The sequence below is a fragment of the Amphiprion ocellaris genome, chromosome 10 (genome assembly GCF_022539595.1).
Source record: "Amphiprion ocellaris isolate individual 3 ecotype Okinawa chromosome 10, ASM2253959v1, whole genome shotgun sequence".
Taxonomy (NCBI): domain Eukaryota; kingdom Metazoa; phylum Chordata; class Actinopteri; family Pomacentridae; genus Amphiprion; species Amphiprion ocellaris.
The window spans coordinates 6,261,701-6,281,467 of NC_072775.1; the positions used below are offsets into that span (position 1 = coordinate 6,261,701).

General features: G+C 40.6%; 1 protein-coding gene across 1 annotated transcript in view; it reads right to left on the minus strand.

Annotated features, from left to right (window-relative positions):
• Positions 1-1,094: 1,094 nt before the first annotated feature.
• Positions 1,095-19,767, minus strand: part of zswim5 (zinc finger, SWIM-type containing 5) — a 77,880-nt gene continuing 59,207 nt past the window's right edge. The window contains exons 5-16 of the mRNA XM_023272862.3: positions 19,203-19,353; positions 17,527-17,703; positions 17,220-17,396; positions 15,674-15,820; positions 15,006-15,143; positions 12,038-12,189; positions 11,198-11,300; positions 10,722-10,857; positions 8,883-9,040; positions 8,600-8,763; positions 7,909-7,990; positions 1,095-6,222 (exon numbers count right to left, since the gene is read on the minus strand). Coding sequence (XP_023128630.1) covers positions 5,360-6,222; positions 7,909-7,990; positions 8,600-8,763; positions 8,883-9,040; positions 10,722-10,857; positions 11,198-11,300; positions 12,038-12,189; positions 15,006-15,143; positions 15,674-15,820; positions 17,220-17,396; positions 17,527-17,703; positions 19,203-19,353 — 2,448 coding nt within the window. The 3' untranslated portion in view covers positions 1,095-5,359. The remainder of the gene's footprint in view (positions 6,223-7,908; positions 7,991-8,599; positions 8,764-8,882; positions 9,041-10,721; positions 10,858-11,197; positions 11,301-12,037; positions 12,190-15,005; positions 15,144-15,673; positions 15,821-17,219; positions 17,397-17,526; positions 17,704-19,202; positions 19,354-19,767) is intronic.

Sequence of the window (19,767 nt, forward strand, 5' to 3'; positions counted from 1 at the left end):
GACAACCACCAAACCCAGACTGGTCCATCAGATTGCCAGATGGAGAAGCGCGATTGGTCACTCCAGAGAAGGTGTCTCCACTGCTCTAGAATCCAGTGGCGGCGTGCTTTACACCACTGCATCCCATGCTTTGCATTGCACTTGGTGATGTATAGCTTGGATGCAGCTGCTGGGCCATGGAAACCCATTCCATGAAGCTCTCTGCTGAAGCACTGTTCTTGAGCTAATCTGAAGGCCACATGAAGTTTGAAGGTCTGTAGCAATTGACTCTGCAGAAAGTTGGCGACCTCTTGGCACTATGTGCCTCAGCATCCGCTGACCCCGCTCTGTCAGTTTACGTGGCCTACCACTTGGTGGCTGAGTTGCTATCATTCCCACACACTTCAACTTTCTTCTAATACAGCTGACAGTTGACTGTGGAATATTTAGGAGGGAGGAAATGTCACGACTGGATTTGTTGCACAGGTGGCATCCTATCACAGTTCCATGCTGGAATTTACTGAGCTCCTGAGAGCGACCCATTCTTTCTCAAATGTTTGTAAAAGCAGTCTGCATGCCTAGGTGCTTGATTTTATACACCTGTGGCCATGGAAGTGATTGGAACACCTGATTCTGATTATTTGGATGGGTGAGCGAATACTTTTGGCAATATAGTGTAAGTTAGTGCTACTTATGAAAAGTGATTTATTATGCAGTCATGTTAGAAATTAAGTAGAAATTAGGTAATTGTTTTTGACTATTTCACCATACAAATAGTGACTTTAGAAGTGTGGGATTCAATTTGTGTCAAAAATCTGACAAAGATAAATCAATTGAAAGTGAATAAAGTGAGAGCAAAAACAAAACAGAACAAAAGCAAAACAACGTTAAGGCAGCTAACACTTAAGACACAATTATAAAAGTGCCTCATTTGATCACCGTAGTCTCACCTATTAGAAGTTCTGCCTTTTAGCTAATTCGTCTGCATTTACTTTACTTCTTGGGAGATTTCACTCAAAGTTGAATCCTGTATTGGTCAGATTTAAATGAAAATAGAAGACATAAGTCTAAATATTCAAAGTAGTTCTACACAAACACAAAAAAAGAGGTCAGAGTAACGTGTTTCACACTTTATTCATAGAAAAGCACTGAGATTCCAACACAAATCAATATAAAATGGTAGTAGCGTTACATAAATAGTAATAAATTCTCGCTTTATAGACAGTAGCTCAAGAAGTCGCACAAAAAAATTACAAAAAAAAGTGTTGATGATAAGCTATGATACTTCTGTGGCAACAAATACTGGAAATACCTTTATCATAATCAGTAGCACAAAGAGGCAACAAACACTTTCATTTTTCCCTTAAGTTAGAAAGAATCCAAAAACAAAAAAACAAACAAACAAACTGGGAAACAGTAGGTGAACTAGATCTCTACCAGCAAATAGTACGTTCCTACAAACCAAAGAAAGACAGGGAAAACTAAGAAAAACCTCAGGAACTGGCTGACATGGTTAACACAGAGGGAGGAACTTGTTTGTTGTAACGCTGTCAGTGAATGCATCACGTAAAGGCAGCTGACTGGAGCTTCTGAGTTAAGCAAGTGGTAAGATAATACTCCTCTTTTCTAACGTAGTAGCCAAGGAATCCTTTTTTTATCCTCTGTGTGGATAGAAAGGCTGCTGCAATGCACTGAGGAAGCACTGAAAACCTCGATGCATCTCTTCAAATCCAAAATCCTCCCTGCGTGAGAGGAACTGAGGCGATTCACGACGTCAAAAAAAAAAAACTATGGCAATGAGATCACAGAGGTGAAGGTTGAAGGGAGCCGAGACAGCGATCGAAAATAAAAACTAGAACAAGGAATGAACACAAGGTCGTCCACAGGCCGTCTCTTTTGTTCATACAGTTGCTGTTTCTGACATTGGTGTATTGTTCTGTCTCACCGTGGTGTCACCACACAACACGACACCTCTGAGAAGACACTAAAGGCTTGAGTCCTGATTAAATTAAAAAAAAAACAATAAAGAAATAAAGCAAAAAAATAAACTTTGTACATTGATCGGTCACAAAGGCATTTTCCACCATTTTTAATTTTTCGTCTCCTCTAAATGTTGCAGCACAATTGTCCAAATACAAGCATGCCGGGTCTCGTCTTTGTCCGCCTGCCTCCCCCTCTTTCCATTTAATAGTGGTTCAGTCCACTCTAAGTTTTTCCGGGGAGCTCTTTAAGAGGTGACAAGACCATCGAAGTGGTTCTGCATAGGTTTAGTATGAATCTGTTTACAAATGAATGCCTTCCTCAATCTTCCTCACCTCCAAAGTTACATGCTTCCTTTTGGAAAACAGATTTTTTTTCTTTGCAAAACTAAAAAAAAAAAAAATCCAAAGAAAAAGTACAAATAATAATAATAGTTGTTATAGCAAAAACAAACAAACGGAAAGAAATGTACACAGGAGCACCTGAGAAATGCCTTGAAGTCTTTGCTCTTACAAAAAACGCTGTCAAATTCCCCCGTCCAAAACAATTCAAGTACACTCCGCCGAAAAACATAAAAATAAAGAAAAAACAAACACGTAACATACTTATCATAAATAATTATAACTTTACAATTTTCTGAATTGACACTTTAATATTTACAATATCTTAAATGCTTAATGCTACTACTTTTTGTTTTGTTTCTTTAAGTGATGTCCCTGAGAACTGAGTTTAGCCTCTCTTTTCTTTCTTTTCTTGCTCAGTTTTCCTTTTTTTTTGTTTCCATTCTTCTATCTGCATTTCTTCAGATCAAAAAAAGGCCCAGAGTTGTGACTGACTACCCAGATAGTTGGGTAAAGGTAGCTCTCATGGAATGTAAAAGCAGACAAGAAAATGCTCTTCTGTTCAAAAAATCCTTCTTCTCTTCATCTTTGAAAATAACCCCCTGTTCTGTTTGAGTGTCTGCGATTCCTATTCAGTCATACAAAGTCATTAAACAATCAATAAATAAATGCTGAAGCAGACAGGAACGTACTGAAGAGGTATTTGTGTGAAGTGCTTGTACGATGACGTTTAGTCCAACCAGTAAAGAATTCAAGCTCTTGCTGTACTGTATACTGCCGTTAACAACAACACTTTGCCACTGGGTAAGAAAAGGGAGCGTGGACGTCCCGCGTGAGGAGAAAAAAATAACTTCCTGCGCCAAGGCGTATGGTCTCGCGTACGTACGATGAAGTCAAAAAATATACTGTAGTTCTGGCGTTTGCGCTGTGTCTGCAACCCCTTTGAGAAAGACAAGGCCACTCATCTTCACAGTCCACAATGATCACAACCAGTAGATTCACAGCCCCTTTTCCATCACAAGACCAAAAAACTTGAAACTAAACATGTTTAGTTTTGCTTTAGCCAAAATGAAGAAAAGTGCATTAACACAGTAGCACATAGCGCTTTTTATTCTTGCATCAGCTCTAGTTTGGTCTCTATTGACTCCTTATGAAGCTAAAACCTCCACTATGTTCGCTAGCTAGCTAGTAATTTCACTTCTTTTGTGTTTTAAAGCAAAATAGTAAATATGCAGGGTTTAAAAATCTAGACAAAGTTGATTTGTTTAGATGGCAGAATACGCTAAAATGCTACATAAATGCATTATCACCTTATAAAGTTAGTTAACACGTTAGCAAACAATTGCTACTAAATATGTCAACATCGATAGCAATGATTTAGAGATATTTTTCTGACAACCTAACAAATGTAAGGTCAATTTTCATTCTTACAATAGCCATATTTTAGTTTCTACTGACACCTTAGGAAAATGTTTGCCGCTAAAGAAGCTAAAACCTTTGCTAGCTACCTACTAATTTTGACCACCTGCTGCTTGGTGCTCGGCGAGTAGCATAAAGTCTGAAGCTCGAAATGAGGTGACTTAACCCAAGGGTAAATTTTCAGGCTGTCAAAAATGCCAGCTGGGCCATTTAACACTAATTTGCTGCATTTGCAAGCAAGAGTTTCAGAAATGTGATTAAAAGAGATAATTCACTTAAAAAAAAAAAAAATAGCACAACTACGTTTTAGTGTGATCTAAATTTGTTGCAAAACCAGAACTCTGAGGTTGTTGGGTTTTTTACGTAATGAAAAAGGTAACATGAGGGAGGAAAAAGAGAAATTAGGCTTATACCTGCAGTCTACATCTGGTGAGTCACACTACAGTGAGAAAGTTTCAAAGGTTCTTGTGATGGAAAAGAGACTTCACCAACAGGCAGTTCATGAAATCAAAGTCCCGACAGGTTCCAAAGCTTCCTAGCAGAAAACAACTTAATGCCGCTAAGCGATAAGCATGAAGCAGAGGCTTGATTTATATTGCTTGTTGACTAAATCTTGATCTAGCAAGTGGAAAGTGACCGCTGGAGTCTTACACGTTTCAAAGAGTTTTGGCCACAAATAGCTGAACAGCAGTGCAGTGGTATCTCTGGAGATGGGAATACTGTGACCCCACTGTTCATCACAGTTTCATTTTGTCACTGTTAATAAGCTTATAGGAGGACATGAGAGATATACTGTATATATATTTATATATATGCACATGGAGGCTCGCTACTCTACCTTTGCTAGAGCAGCCTGAGTAATGTCACTGTCATGCTTCTGGATTTGAAAACATGCACTCTGTGAAGCATCACGGTTCCTCCTCTTAAGCTAGTCTTAGGAAACCAGCAGGTGAAGGTTGTTAAATTTGCCGGTACTGACTTCTTCTACAAAGAGACCACACATGTGTAATTCTGTATTCTGCCCTCTCTACACTAAGACGCCCTGAATGAAACAAGAGGCCATTTTTGACAGAGAAGTTAAAGCTGACAAATAATACAGTCGAGGTATGACAGTAACACTATGCGTGCTTTCGACCTCAGTGGTTTGCATCTTTTTTTTGGAATGACATGTTTCTTCCACTTTAAAAACCACTTCTTTTTCTTCTTCTTAACCCCAGCTGAAAGCGTCTCCTGGCTCAAAGTACACGCCCCATCCAACAACATCATTTGGTTTTACATGTGCCACAGAAAGACAAAAGCTCCATTTGCTTTTGTCTTCACAATCTTTTGACTTTTTCACACTAGATTTAACATTAGTTTGAGGGAAAATGCTTTGTTTTTCTTGTTGCTTCTTTGACATTTCAAGCCGTTTCCCCCCTTTTTGCAGTCTCAGTGAAGTAGAGCAATGTACTGCAAACACTTCCTGGTTCACATTCAAGAAACAAAACAGTAAAACAGGACAAAAACTTAAGACTTAGTCAACAGATGGCTCAACATAAAAAGTGAAAATACAAAGAATTAAAAAAAAAACAAACTTTAAATAGAAACAAATAAGTTGAACTACTTCCCAGGTAGAGGGTCTCTGTGAGGGAGGGGTAAGGTCAGCCGAAGCGCTCTCTGACCAACATCATCAGTTTCTTCTTGCCCTTGTAGATCTGTTTCAGGTTGTCTATGAACTGGGCGAACTGAATGTGGCCGTCCTGTGCCAGCAGGAAAGTTTCCCGTGCTTTGCTCAGGAACTCTATGAACTCCCCGTAGTGCCGCGGACTGATGTGCGTCAGTCGAGAGTGCGTGGTGTTGATGTATGCTGAGATTGTGGCGTCCAGGAGCTGCCTGAGCGGCGCCTTGTCCGTGGACATCAGCTTCCCAGAGTTCCTTCTACCGGGGATGCCGGCGAGACCCGGCGCCGTCATGGTGCACCGCCGCAGGATGTCGGACAGCACCGTGGCACAATGCACGCTCTTCACCACCAGGGGAATAATGGCTGCAAGCTCATTTTTCCCCAGAGAGTGGCTGAGTGCGCAGGCCCAGAGCACGTCATTAATGGCCGGGTGTGTGTCCTGGTTGTAGGCCAGGTTAAGGTGTGTCATGGCGAGGGAGGCCAACTTGAAGGATCGCAGCGGGTACCCTCTGTGCTCCATGTACCTCGCAATGGTGAACAGCTGTGAGTAGGTCATACCCGTAGACGCCGCGTCGATCACGATCTGGTAGGCCGTCTCGAAGGCGATGTGGTCCTTCTCGCACAGCGTCAGAGCTGACAGGGCGCAGTTCTGGGGGTCTTTCATGGCGCACTGCAGAGCCAGGGTCCTCGCACAGCTGGCCAGCTCCTCCCGCTGGGGGTAGTCGAGGCTGAGGCGCAGGATGGTGTTGTGGGACATGACGGTGGCCGCCACGATGCTGGTGGCCTCGGTCGGTGTGAAGAGAGTGTACCAGCTCTGTAAGATGCTCACCAAAGCCCGCAGACCTGATGAGAAAGACATGGGGGTCAGCATGACAGTTACTGTAAAGAGATATGAACCTGTTTCCTTCAGTTACAAAGCATTGCCCACGCATTTATGTTGCGTATGTAGGGTACATCCACACTCATACATTTCATTTGAAAACAAATAACTTCTGCTATGTTCACCCGCTTTAGAACCCAAACAACAGATCCTTACAGAAACGCTGCTGACCCTGTCATAGTTTCAAAACCTTTGACTATTAGTCTGAGCAAACACAATCAAAAACGTCTGGAAATGATATTCTGAAAATGATATTCATGTTTATTTTCTGCATGGTTTTAAAGTCCCTCTTTGGTCATTGATTAAACCATTAAATACAGGGGGTTGTCAGATAAAGATGTCATCGACCTATGGCATTTCATCGGAACCGGTTATAGGCCGGTCCTCGGTTTAACGTATGGCGTTTCGTTGTTACATTGGAACTGGTTACGTGGAACTAGTTGACGAGCCAAGCGGACACTTATGTCGACAGCTTTGTTTACATTTGCTGGTTGTAGCCACCTTAAATTGTGCTACATTTGCTAACTTTTTGCCCTTCATTATGGCTCCCAGTGTAAGTCAAACTCTTCAGATGGCAGTGCTTTGAAGAAAACAAATGAACTGATCGATATACACACAATGCACACAACGGTTTTGTTAAAAGTTTTGCCGGAGTTCCGACTTACAGCAAAAATCAACTTGCATCGATCCGTAGGAATGGAAGTCCGGCGTAAGTCAAGGACTCTCTGTACTCGTCTCTATGTATCAAAGTTGTGTAATATAGAAATAATTACTTTCTGCTTTAAAATGGCTTAGAAGTAAGTTTACACTGTTTCTAGTTCTGACAATGAACAGATCTACTAAGTCATTGTGTGTTTAACACTGTAAAACCACTCTACCCAACACAATGGTAAGTTGATTGAAGTAATTCAGCCATACATGCTTGAACCAGAAAATAGTTCTTAAGTCTCAAGTTGACAATTTGACTCCATGTTTTTGAGTCGTTGGTAGACTGCAGCATGGAAAGTAATTCCACATGTTGCTGAGAAAATCTTTTGTCTTAATTTTCACCACTGCTGTTTCTTGTATAGTTTTTTCTACACTGATGCTACCATCCAACTTGCTTCATCTTTACACATGCATGTAAATAATTAAGTGATATGTGAGGGTAGAGAGACCACATCGCTCGTCTAAAATGTTATTTTTAAAGGAAACGTGAGGCAAAATTGTCTCTGTACCATCCACAAGCTGCTGAATGCTGCAGCTAAAATCACAGCCGCCTTCTAGACTGCTCTGCATTTTGTGTCTCCTAATTTGGTTTTCATTTAATCTTTTCGTTACACTTTGGGTCATTTGAGGTTCTGCTGCTGAAAGGTTATGCAGTCATAAATGTGACCTCTTCCTTAACTGACAGAGCGACGTGCCAGACAGAGTTCTGCTGCACCATCATCAAAATATCAAAGAGGGAATAACTTGTGGGAAAATGGTATTTCTCTCTCCTTGTGGTGGACCAACCAGACACTTGCTGGGTTTTTCATTCAATTCAAAGTCAGAGTTGGCCTTAAAGCCCAAAGAGAGGATTCCTAACACACGATGGAGGCCGTAATTAGAGCGTGAATCCTGCTTTACTGGTGGGATGTCGGCAGTGTGTGTGAAGAGGTGGCACATACCGACTTCAGTGGCACAGGTTACCAGCCAGCGAACCATCTCCCTCCTCCTCCAGTTCAGAGTGGACAGAGTCATCCTCATCACCTGCAAAACACACACAGGCAACATGACGTTTACTGATCCTGCTCTTTAGTATAAAGGGAATAAAACACTATTTACATTTCAGTACCTCCCTGGCATTTGGAGAATGTAACACAGCCATGCTATGTGTGGTTTCCATAATTTAGCAGTTAGCGCAGCTCAACGTCTCCTCTGATGACAGATGTACCCAGAAAATGCTCATAATTGCACATGATTAATTGTGACCCTTCCATTTTGAGCACTTTATTAGCAGTTTTGCTGACAGGAATACAGCCGATACTCTAAATACCGGGAGAAAGAGGCGGGCGAAGCCACAGCGACACTGCTGCCTGCTCATCTGAAGGGTTTTTCTGTGTTTACTGTGGTACCCATAAATTATGTGGTTTCTCCTCATCAAACACGGTGAAACTCTGTGTGATGTTTTCTCTGTTAATTTGTAGCGGGGCTGTGGAGGCCTGCAAAAATTACAAGTTGAAGGAACCCATTGCATGTTTTGACTGGTGACCAATGCTCAGATCTTTTCTGCGGTGAAATGATTTGTGAAAATTACTGACTCGCCCTCATACTTCGCCTACACTCACTCTCTCTCTCTCATATGTGCACGCTCAGTACCTGCAGTCCCAGCTCCAGTGCCACGTTGAGCAGGGTTATATCAGGCGGGCTGTCTGCGGGTGTGGCAATCTTGAAGGCATCTTGGGCCAGTTTGAAGATTAAGGAAGAGGAGTGGATGTTTTTCTGGATGGCCTCCAGCACCGTCCGCAATCTCAACATGTCACCTGCAGGCACGAAAAAAAGGGCAAGATCTTGATGCAGCGATACCTTTTTAACAAGCAGATTGTGTTCGAGTAGCATCTGAGTGGGCGATTTCTGTGATAAGTGGATGTGCTGACGGTACCTTTAGCAGCAGTGAGCATAGTTGAGGCCAACTCGCACTGCTGGGACTCCAAGTGTCCCAGTGTGAACCAGCGCGGGTATCTGCTTGGAACTATGGAGATGCCATGATGAGGGTGGCCGACGTCTCCAGAACCGGCCGACGACTCCAGCACCGGCAGCCTGACGGACAAAAACAGTAAAAGTTTATTTGGCGCCATGTACTTATGTTTCATTTCAGGCTTACAATGAAATCTAAGATGAATTTCTCCACTAAAATATGCATGCAAATAGAGAAAAATATAAAGAAACTCTCTGAAAACATAGCAACGAGTTTGAAAGACAAAACAGATTGAGAGCAAAGTTAAAACATGCTTGATCAATAAAGTAAATACAGAATAGTTCAAAAATGCTGTAAAGAAGAGTATGTTGATAGCAAGTTTTTGGAAGATACATTCGGTACTCTGAAATATGTTTCTAGGGTTGATGTGCAGAGTAATATAGGAAACGCCTAGTTTGTAGAGAGTGAAAAATGGAAATAGTAAAATATTTGTAGCATGTAGAGCCACTATTTTTTTCAGTATCAGTAACACCTATTGGCACGTGGAAATGCACACATTGAATTCAACTTTTGTTTTTCTTTATTTTCTGAGTTATGGCACTAAAACTGTGTCATTCTGTAAAAAAGACATTTTTGAGTTCTTTCTACTTCTAGTCATGGTTGTACTGTTTCCATAAATGTGCAGGACTTTATATTGCAGTGAAAAATTTCCTTACAGTGAGTAAAATCGCAGCAGGAGCATAAGAACATCCCCAGAAACTGCTTGGGCTTCAGGGAATTAACATAAAAGTGAAATAGTTTTAGATACTGCATTCATTAAAACCTTATGGTAGTACAATTTAACAGAACAGTACTTACCAAAACAAAAGCACTACCAGAATATACTACCTCTATACACTCTAGTTAGATGTATCTAGAAAAACCTAGCTAATACTAATGTAGTCCTATGCTACAATTTGCAGGTTTTGTATGTAGAATAGCCCCTGAAATGAGCATTTAAATCTCTCTACTGGACAGACAGCCTTTTAAATCAAAGGCTGTCACATCTGGAACGCAATACCAAACAAAATTAACATGTTAGCAGATTCAAAAAACGTTTACATCAAAAGCTAAGTATTGGCTGAAAGAAAAACAAGATTGTACACACCTATGACATATATAAGGTCAGACTCACTCTGGATTGTGTCATTATGTGTGTGTGTAATGTAGTTTATAATGTTGTCTGTGCTGTTTTTATCGGTGTTGTTGGTCCTCTGTCTACTTTTATTGAAAAACCCAATCAGGGGCAGGAGTTGTAAATTAGCTTAATGCTATATACTCTATATGCAAGACATCAGATGTTTTCTATGTTAATTGTATGGTCCCTGATCAAATACGTAAATAAATAAAATCTAAAGGTTTTATTGCAGAGCTCCTGCATTCGTGTTCATCTTGCATTGTGTACCAGTGCACAAGGCTAACATTTGTAATCTGAGCACAAATGAAACTTTAGCTTTCGCAACATAATCACTTCGAACTTATTTATTGTCTGAGTTAAAGCAAAGCAATTAGGAATGCACTGACGTTAGAGGCAAAGATCCTCTTTGTGCCAGGAGACAATTGAGTTTATATGAAACGGTAGAGCTAACAATGCTATGTCCTGAGATAAAGCCTATTATTCTTTTGACAGTGGCCCTGCTTGCATAAAGGAATCATGTCAAGTCATTTGACAACAGCAAACTGGATATGTGAATGTTTAAACACGCAACATAAAGCAGGTTCAATCCAAAGCTGTTAATTCTGCAGTGAATGGAAACTACTGACCTCATGGCACGGAGAGCCACCTTATAAGCCAGATCTGCGTCGTGAGGCAGCAGGGCCGAGAAGAGGTACTTGGCGAAGGTGTGCATTGGAACGCTTTCCCTGTGGATGACCTCACCGAGACCACTGAACGGACCAGCTGCAGCCAGGAGAAAGAAAAAATCAGGTGTGATCTATCTTTATCAGTGTGCCAAGTGTACCATTCAGTGTGAGGCACTGCCTTGGTGGCACACTGATTAAGCTTAATCACTACTATAGGTCAAGTTTTTTTAGCCACGCATGATAGAAATGAATCAGATACATTGTGAGAAACTCTCTGAAGTGTCAAAATCTGAATTAATGTCGCATAAAATAAAAATATCAGCAAACAACGACTGAAATAAGTGGCTTGCTAACTCAAAATTTGAAATCTGAAATAAAATGTGCATATTGTACAGGAGAATAAAGTGAGCTTTAAGAGTAACTTGTGGTATTTGTACCTTCCAGTAGCTGTACTGCCTGCTTCCGAAGCGTCTGAACCAGGAGATCATCCAGCTCCAGTTCTTGCAGCTTTGCAACAATCTGCTCCTCATTACGACAGACCTAGAACACGTTGAAAACACACAAATAGCATTCACTGTAACCATACAGTCAATTTCCAACGCATGCAGTAAGTCGCAATTATGATGTAGGAGAAAAGATCTTAACTCTTTGAAGTTTTAATGCCTTTTTAAGAAGGGATTTTGATTTAAAGGCATTAAAGGACCAGCAGGGAACTTTAAAACCTCGCACTCTTGCATCTGAGCATATCTTTTGTTACAGAACACATGACCGAAATTGATTCCAGCCAAAGATCTGGTTCTTTCACACATGTGATTAGTTTTAAATGCAATTCTTGCCTAAAACATTAATATTGTTGCTAATTCGGGTGACATTAAGAAAGGTCTGTGGCGGCCGTGTTAAGCCCTCTAAAGGAGATTAGCATTTACACAAAGAAATGTTCCTTGGATTTATTCTAATTCACTGTGAACTTAACTACTGTGACTTTCTGCTTATTTTTCTGGAAACAAAAATGCCGCGACCTTTTCTCTTTTTTTTGCCTGGCATTTACTTCAAACAGACGTTAAATTATAGTGATTTTCTATCATGGCGACATCGTCTGCAACAGGCAATTTCACATCACGTTTTTTAAAGTATGCTATAAGCCACAAATGCATTTCAGTTAGCATTAGTGAGTAAGAAAAGCATCCCAGCATTACTCTATTCCCTACGAAGGTAAAGAAAATGAGTTTTGTGCCTAAGAACTTACAGATCACTGTAAAAAATGCATATATTTGTACCTTATCCTGGGCGTACAGTCCCTCAGGCATTATCCTCTGCTGGCCCATCCCCATCAGAGCCACCTCCAAGGCCAGAGTCAGGTAGGACTCCCCCCCATCTGGACTCCCCCACACTGGCACATGGTGGTAGACTGGAGGTCTGGGGTCACCTTCTAAAAAGAAAGAGGGGAGAGAAAACTGTGTTTTTTGTGCTCTGTGTGGCAGATTCAGTCTGCTTCATTTGTTTAATTCATGTAGCCAGACACCAAAGAAGCAAGGAGGCTAAAAAACAAAGACTCAAGCATTGAAAATGTATAAGTGAGAACAGAAAAGGTCAGAAAAATACATTTCTATCATCACATACTGCCCGTTTCTGGCTCGCAGCCTCCAGTCTTCAGTTTTGAAGTGTTTTAGCCATGAAAATTATAATCGGAATAAATCTAAATATGGGGAAACAATATCTTTCAGTCTAGTTTTAATGACCTTAAATTACATTAGGTTTCATCAGTCATTACTGTTTTGCTACATGAATGACAGGAGCTGAGTATTGGCGCCAAGTTGTTGCTGTTTAAAACTACCCATATAATACAAAAAAGCACCCAGTTCAATATCAGATGAAATATGTGGAGTTGAAAGACTTCCAGAAAAGTGTTTTTGAAGAACACTGTGATGTTATAGTGAAGCTGACAATTGATGTTGTGGATATAAAATGTCATCACCTCACATTTTTCTTGTAATTAATGTATGAGTTCTTGAGTTATGGCCAAAAACGTGTTGGGAGGTCACAGTGACTTTGGCCACAAGGATGTAATCAGTTTATGATCAAGTCCAAGTAAATGTTTGAGTAAACTGTGAGAAAGTTCCTCGAAGGCATTCCTGAGATTCACACCAGCGCAGAGGCATGAGATGAAGTTCTTTGAGAAGACAAAGCCTGGGATGACTTATTTTGATGTTAGATAAAAGCTGTGTGTGGTATATTATCAGTGTGACATACATGGTCGATTGTATTCACAAATCTAAGATGGCCGCTTGCCCTGCGCTAATGCTTCACAACTATAACTGAGAACAGATGCCATGAGAGCCTCAGCTGTTGATTGGTGTCCATTTGTTCCCTCTTGCTCCCCCTCCATCACTCTGCTTAAATCCCCTCTGAGCAACAGATCCCTCTAAATCCTGTTTATTCCAAGGATATGTGAGTATCAAGTGTATGTGTGTGTGTGTAGAAATCTAGGGAAAAGTGGGAACTGGCCTTGCAGCCTTAACCCCACTGCTAACTCACTCTTGTTTTTTTTGTTTTTGTTGCCCACGGCCAGTCGATTGATTGGTCGGTTTGAGAGCAAAGTGCGTGTGGATTGGGTGCCGCGTAGTCCAGATCTGCCCCCTTTAGAACAGATGTTCCCAGCTGTCTTCCATGGGGAATGAAAGCATGGTGAGCGGGCTACACTCACAAGCATGCAAAATTATCATACCACCCTCCCCAAATTCCCAAAACAACATGAGACAATAATTCTTTCTGTTGTTCTGTCTCCACCACGCACACACACACACACACACTCCGATATCGCACTGGTGAGTGTGCCAGTGGTCAGCATTGTTTGAACTGACAATAGTTCCCTGCAGCCTGGTAACAATGGGAAAACCCAACCCCTATTCTGCTCCGTGGCAGTGGTCACTGGTGCAAAAAAATCTATGGGCAGAGTGAGAAATGCAAATGGTGATGGATTCTATACATACCCAGCACACACACACACACAACGGGAGTGGTCTAAATGAGCAGGGTGTTCCAGCACTATCCATTCATGCTCTGCTAGTTTATGGCTGTCTGCAGCACAATGGTGCCTGATCCTCGTATAAGAACATGGAGTCTGTTGTGTGATGAGTCACTGCTGGTGAACACAATCACCTCTGCTCAGGATTACAGTGCATCAGCTGGTGAAGTGTGCCAGGAGTTATACCTTGTGTTTAGCAGATAATATATTGTTGTGTAAGAAGCCTGGAGGCAGATTCATGGTTTTGGGTATGTATTCTTGCTGAGGTTCGTGTTCAGACTTTGCTTTGCTGTGCAGGTTTAAAGGACAGAAGGTAGACTAAACTGCAGACTAAACAGTGGGTGAAGGATTTCGATCAATATATGTGCATTATAAACATTATACTTGTTGAATATGTTGTCACAGCGTGACATTAACATTTATTTTAAAGCACTGTTGATGTAGTTTATTAATAGAATTGTTGTCCATTTATTTCCTTTCAGTCAACTTTTCACTTATTTGATGAATACTTTCTGTGCTTCACATTAGATTACCGATAAACTACTATAAAAAAGTAACAAAACAGCTGTTTTTCTTTGTAAACATGGAAAAATTCTGTCAAACTTGCTGTCCCTAGAATAAATGAAGCTTGTGAAGCGAAATCATAAAGCATGGCCTTAATCCTCCTCTTGTCCTCATTTACGGACACTAAAAATATTGTTTCCTTGTCTGAAAAAAAATCCAAAAAATTCAGCAAAAAAATTCCCCCAATCTTTGAAAATTACCAAAACCTTCAGGAAGAAAATTCCAATAATTCCTTAAACATTTCCCTTAAAAGTTTTATTTAAAAAAAAAAATACCCCAAGAATTTTTTGGCAAGAAAATTCTTGTAAATATTTTCAAAAAATTAGTAAAAACCTCCCAAAAAAATCCTAAACATATCTAAAGTGATTACATATATATCAGTAAAACTGCTAATATTTTCTTTAAGAACATTTTTAACATTTTTTTTCCACCAAAAAATGTTCAAAGATTTCCCAAAAATATTGAAAATGTGGACATCAGAAGTTTCACTGTGAAAATATTTTTTTTTCTCCACATTTTCAAACTTTAAAATGGGTCAATTTTGACCTGCAGGATGACATGAGGGTTAAAATAAGTGGTGAAGAGTTGTGATGATCGGTTAGAATAATCCTCATTTTTTAAAAAAAAGAAATAGAACCACATGCTTGTTTTTATACCTCCAGTGTCCATGGTGTTGTCATCATCCACACGGCACGTTTCTGTCAGCGTGACAAACAGACATCCAATCGGGTCTAAGGGATGACCTACCCAACCTTCCAGATTGGTGGTGGAGGTAACACCTCTCTGGAGAAGCTCTGAGTATGGAAAAGGGAGCCAGAAAAGTCAATGTTAGAATGACTGAGGCGCTGCAATAACTCCAGAAAACAGACACGACTATAGATCGGTACGTAGCCATATTTCCATATAATGATGAAGTAAATCCAAAACAAACTCTTTAAATGACAAAAAAAAAATATGCAGCTGTTATACACAGAGTAGAAAATGGCCTTCATCTGACTTTTAACTGCCTAAAATACACAAATAATAAGAAACAAACAAAACTTTGGCAGTTTGTGAGATAAAAATGGAAAGAAGTCTTCAGAAAATCATGCTGTCCGGAGGCAAAGATAATAAAACCTGTAGAAACAGCTGACCAGTCATATGAGCTGAATGTTTTCTCTGTTAGAACTTAATTGAAAAAAGTGTCTCCATGTCCCAACTCAAGTGAATTAAATAACCTTTTTGTAAAACTGTGGAAGTTATTTTGAATTTTATCATTTCCAATAACTTTTTCTAATGTAATACATCAAATGTTTGAAACACAGCTTGTGTACGCGTTTGCTACCTTTCTTTTGGTGTTTGTAGATGTCCATCTGTCTCTGCTGTTGGAGGCGGAGGGTGTTGATGATGGCGACGGCCAATCGCAAGGCTTCCCTGGAGTAACCATGGGAACGCAGGGCGTCGACGCGAGCGCACGCTGTCGGGACGTGATCTGTGCGGTGGTCAGAGCGATAACATGGGGTCAGCACAGCGAACGCACATAAACACACAGAGTTAGACAACACCTTCCTACAATCAGTCACACACGCATTTTTCTTTCAAACTTTTACCACCGACTTTCTCCCTAACAGGCACACAAACACGCTTCCACACTGAGGGACATATAGTGTACTTAGTAATGGCACACACAAACACACACACTCTCACAAACATACACAGTGCAGTCTCAGCAGAAAACCAGTGTGTGTCTGATAGCTGGCTTAAGTTGCAGAATCTGACAGATCTTAGCTGGAAGCTGCTTACTGCAGATACTGGCCTCAATATCCGCAGATCAGCGACCCAAACACACACAGCCTATGTGTGTGTGAGTGCATGTTTGGGTCAGCTTTCAGTAGACTTAGAGATTGTGTGTGTGTTGAACTGTCGCACAAACACTGTCTTTCAGCCTGAAAATTAAGTTTTTTAATACCCTTCTAACGCAGAGAGCACGTGTGATGCTCAGTGCATGTTTGTAGTCTAAATATATGGGTATTATTTGACCAAATAAATTATAATAGATGCTTGCGCTTACATACTGCACAGTGCAAATGATGCATTAGGTGGGTCAATATATAATTGCGGGACTTTTTGTATCATAGTTGACAGGTATCATTGTTGAAATTTTTGCTGTTTTCAGGCCTAAAATCAACATGGTCACCTATAACCCAAATACCACATGTAATTTTTACAGAAAGATTCTTCTAAATATTATATCTGTAATTGAGGAAAATTAAAATTGAAAGTTATTCATAAAGATATTGTAGTAAACCTGTTGGCATGCCATAAAGCCACACCTGACTCACACACTACTTTATATTAAATAATAACAATAAATAATAACTCAGAAAGCCTTGGAGTCTTGTCAGTCTTTTCTTCAGGAGGAAATGACATCATGTGGAGCAGGTCATGTGATCTGGAATTAACACACTTCCTGGAGAGGTGTTTTTGTAATGGGGAACTTAGTTAAAAGTGATTTCTCGGACACAAATATAATTAGTTATTTTCCGTATAAAATTTGATATGTTGCCAAAAAAGAAATATCTGTCATGATTATCTATTAATTTTTGAATAAACTCATTTTATCACTGTTTAGCTAATTAGAAGGTGATTGTTATTAAATTCGGATGGTTATTTACTTGACATTTCAGTGATATCCAGTCATTTTTTATTAATTAGTGATTGTTTCCATAATAAATAATTATGGAATTTGCAAAGACATGATCATAATGAACATAAAAACATTAGTTTTTTACTTTTTATAAAAATGTATGCAAGATATATCCCATGGACTTCAAAAGTCCCTCAGTTATATATTGACCAAGGTAACTAGAGTTGTTTTTCTGAACTTGTACCTAGCCACAGCGGCAGGCCCTGTGGGTTGAAAAGAAGACTCTCTCCCTCTCTTTGGTAGGACGGAGACATATAGTAGTCGCTGCTGATGATTCTCTGGAGGTGGCTGTCCTGCCAGTGGAGGTCGCAGGCCTCGACGGCCCGACTGAACACCGTCCTCCTCGGCCTAGACAGAGAGTCTGGCACGACACAAGCGGCTTAAAATTAGCAATTATCTCCTAAAATAATCACATATGCTGCATATTTTGTGCTCCTGCTTGTTTTCATTATAAAGGGTTCATATTTGTGAGTGTGTGTTTCCACGCTGACCCTGTGCGAGGTTGCTCTGCGGCAGAGCGTTGGTGATGTTCGGAAGCTCGCTGCCGTAGTTGCCGTCCTCCAGCGGGCAGACATCCATGTCCCCCCATTTCTTCAGCTGCTTCAGCCAGCCGCTCTTCTCCTCGCTCTTACAGTGGGGGTTTAGCACCACGCACACCCACAATGCACCTGGGGATAAGACGGTGGTGAGAGGTCAGGATGCATCGGCGGCAGAGGCTCTGGAGTGCTGTTTCAGAGTGTGATCCTAACTGAGTGGGCTGAAGTGGAGCTGTTTATGTGTCACCACTGTTAGAGTGGTCCTGATTGTTGAAATGCTGCAAAAACTTGCTGTTATGCTTATTTTTTTGGTTCCTACAGCCCTATATGACCTGAAAAGAAAGGAAACATTGACATACCACAATTCTAGTGTAGCATCAAGCGAACTCTAACAAACCTGATTTCAGTCTATATAATGGTAATACAGCAAAGGTCTTTGGTTTGTTCTTAGTTACATCTTTTTAATAATTACTGCCACACAAATGTTTCAGAGTATTTGTTGCAAGTTATTATGATTCTGCACTAAAAATAATGAAAACTAATCGTGATTCCTGAGTTTGAATGCTTCATAAATATGGAGTTTTGTGCCTAAAACACTGTATAAAAACAGAAAATCATTGAATAATCTGTTGAGTGAACATATAGTATATTGAACATCTTAAAAATGTGCACTGTTGTTTGAACAAAAACAAACAAATTGGGGATATCCTGAAGCTGGAAACTGTGATGTCCCTTTTTAAACAATATTCACGGTCGATAAACTAAATAATCAATGATCTAATAAAGAAAGGAAATACCAGATAAATTGATACTGAGAATAATTCTTGGTTGTGGCATTTAATACCTAAATGCAATCCAGTGAGTCATTTTGAATACAGCCATGTTTTATGTTTGAATATTTGAAGAATGTGCAGCTTTTTTTTTCTAAAACTGCCTTGAAAACTATCACAACCGTGTCATTATAAGTGAAGGTTTCACAAAATCACACCCTCGTACAAAATTTCAATCTTGACGAAGACTCAGCCAGTAACTCTGCTGAGCTTTCCAGATGAAATGTCGTCCGTCAGTCCCGAAGAGTTTGCTACATTTTGAGAATTAGAATGACATTAGTATTCCCGACAGGCAACTCGGTGGCCTTCTCCGCTGACCTGCGCTAAACTCACCTGTTCTACATAAATAACCCTCCACCTGTGTCAACTGCCAGACATCTGCAGCTCTTGGAAAAAAATGATCAGGCAGTCAAACCCCGACCGTCTGGATGTTATTTCTGTCTGCATCTGTGTCATGATCTCCCCAGCTCACCCGGGAAGGGTTCTTATTGACCTCCTAAATGCTGAGATTGATTGCAGAGAAGCTGAGCAGCCGTATTGATCGGCAGCCTTTATCATTCACTCTGTGAGGGGAGCGGAAGCAGAGGCCTGGGCAGAAGGAGCAGCAGCTCACTGGATAAGCTAATAGCTCACCGGCTAGATGAACGTTTACCCGACAAGGTGACTAGATATTTGTCTGAACCGCAAGCTAAATGCACTTGAGTTGAACTGTTTGACCTGGAGAACTGATGGAACAACCAAGCTGGTCTGACAGTTTGGAAAATAAAGCCTGCTCCTGTTTTTTTTCCGCTGTGTTCTTACCCAGCTCATCCCATAGTTGCCGACATTTGTCCGTCATGCCCGTGCCTTGCTGTCTCCATAGCGACAGCCGGGGGTCCGCCATAAATTGCTCCGTTATGAGCGTCAGCATTCGGGCACCGTTGGAGTCTCGCATTCGTAGCATCTCCCGGACCTGGAAAAAGAGCGTGCTTGATTATATTTTAAACATAAACAGACAGATGCAATCAGGAAAAGGAAGCAAATTTTTTAAAAAAAGAAGAAGAAGAAGAAGGCAAACAGCTGAGGTAAACATTCATGAGCTTCCTCTGGACAGAGGCAGGCTAGCTGTTTCCCTCGATCCCCTGTCTTTTTGCTAAACTAATATAAACACTAGAGAGTGGTATCCTGAGCTAACTGTTACTACTAAAATGAGAAATTTCCCAAAATGTAAAAGGACAATTTCAATACGACTAGACAGCAGAAGCAAGCGTCTAAAATCCAGATATGACACGTGAGCACTTCTAACTTAGATGAATGGAAAAGACATGAAAGATGCTCATTTCATGCAGTAGACAGAAGGTTCACATGTTACATTTAAGATTGTATG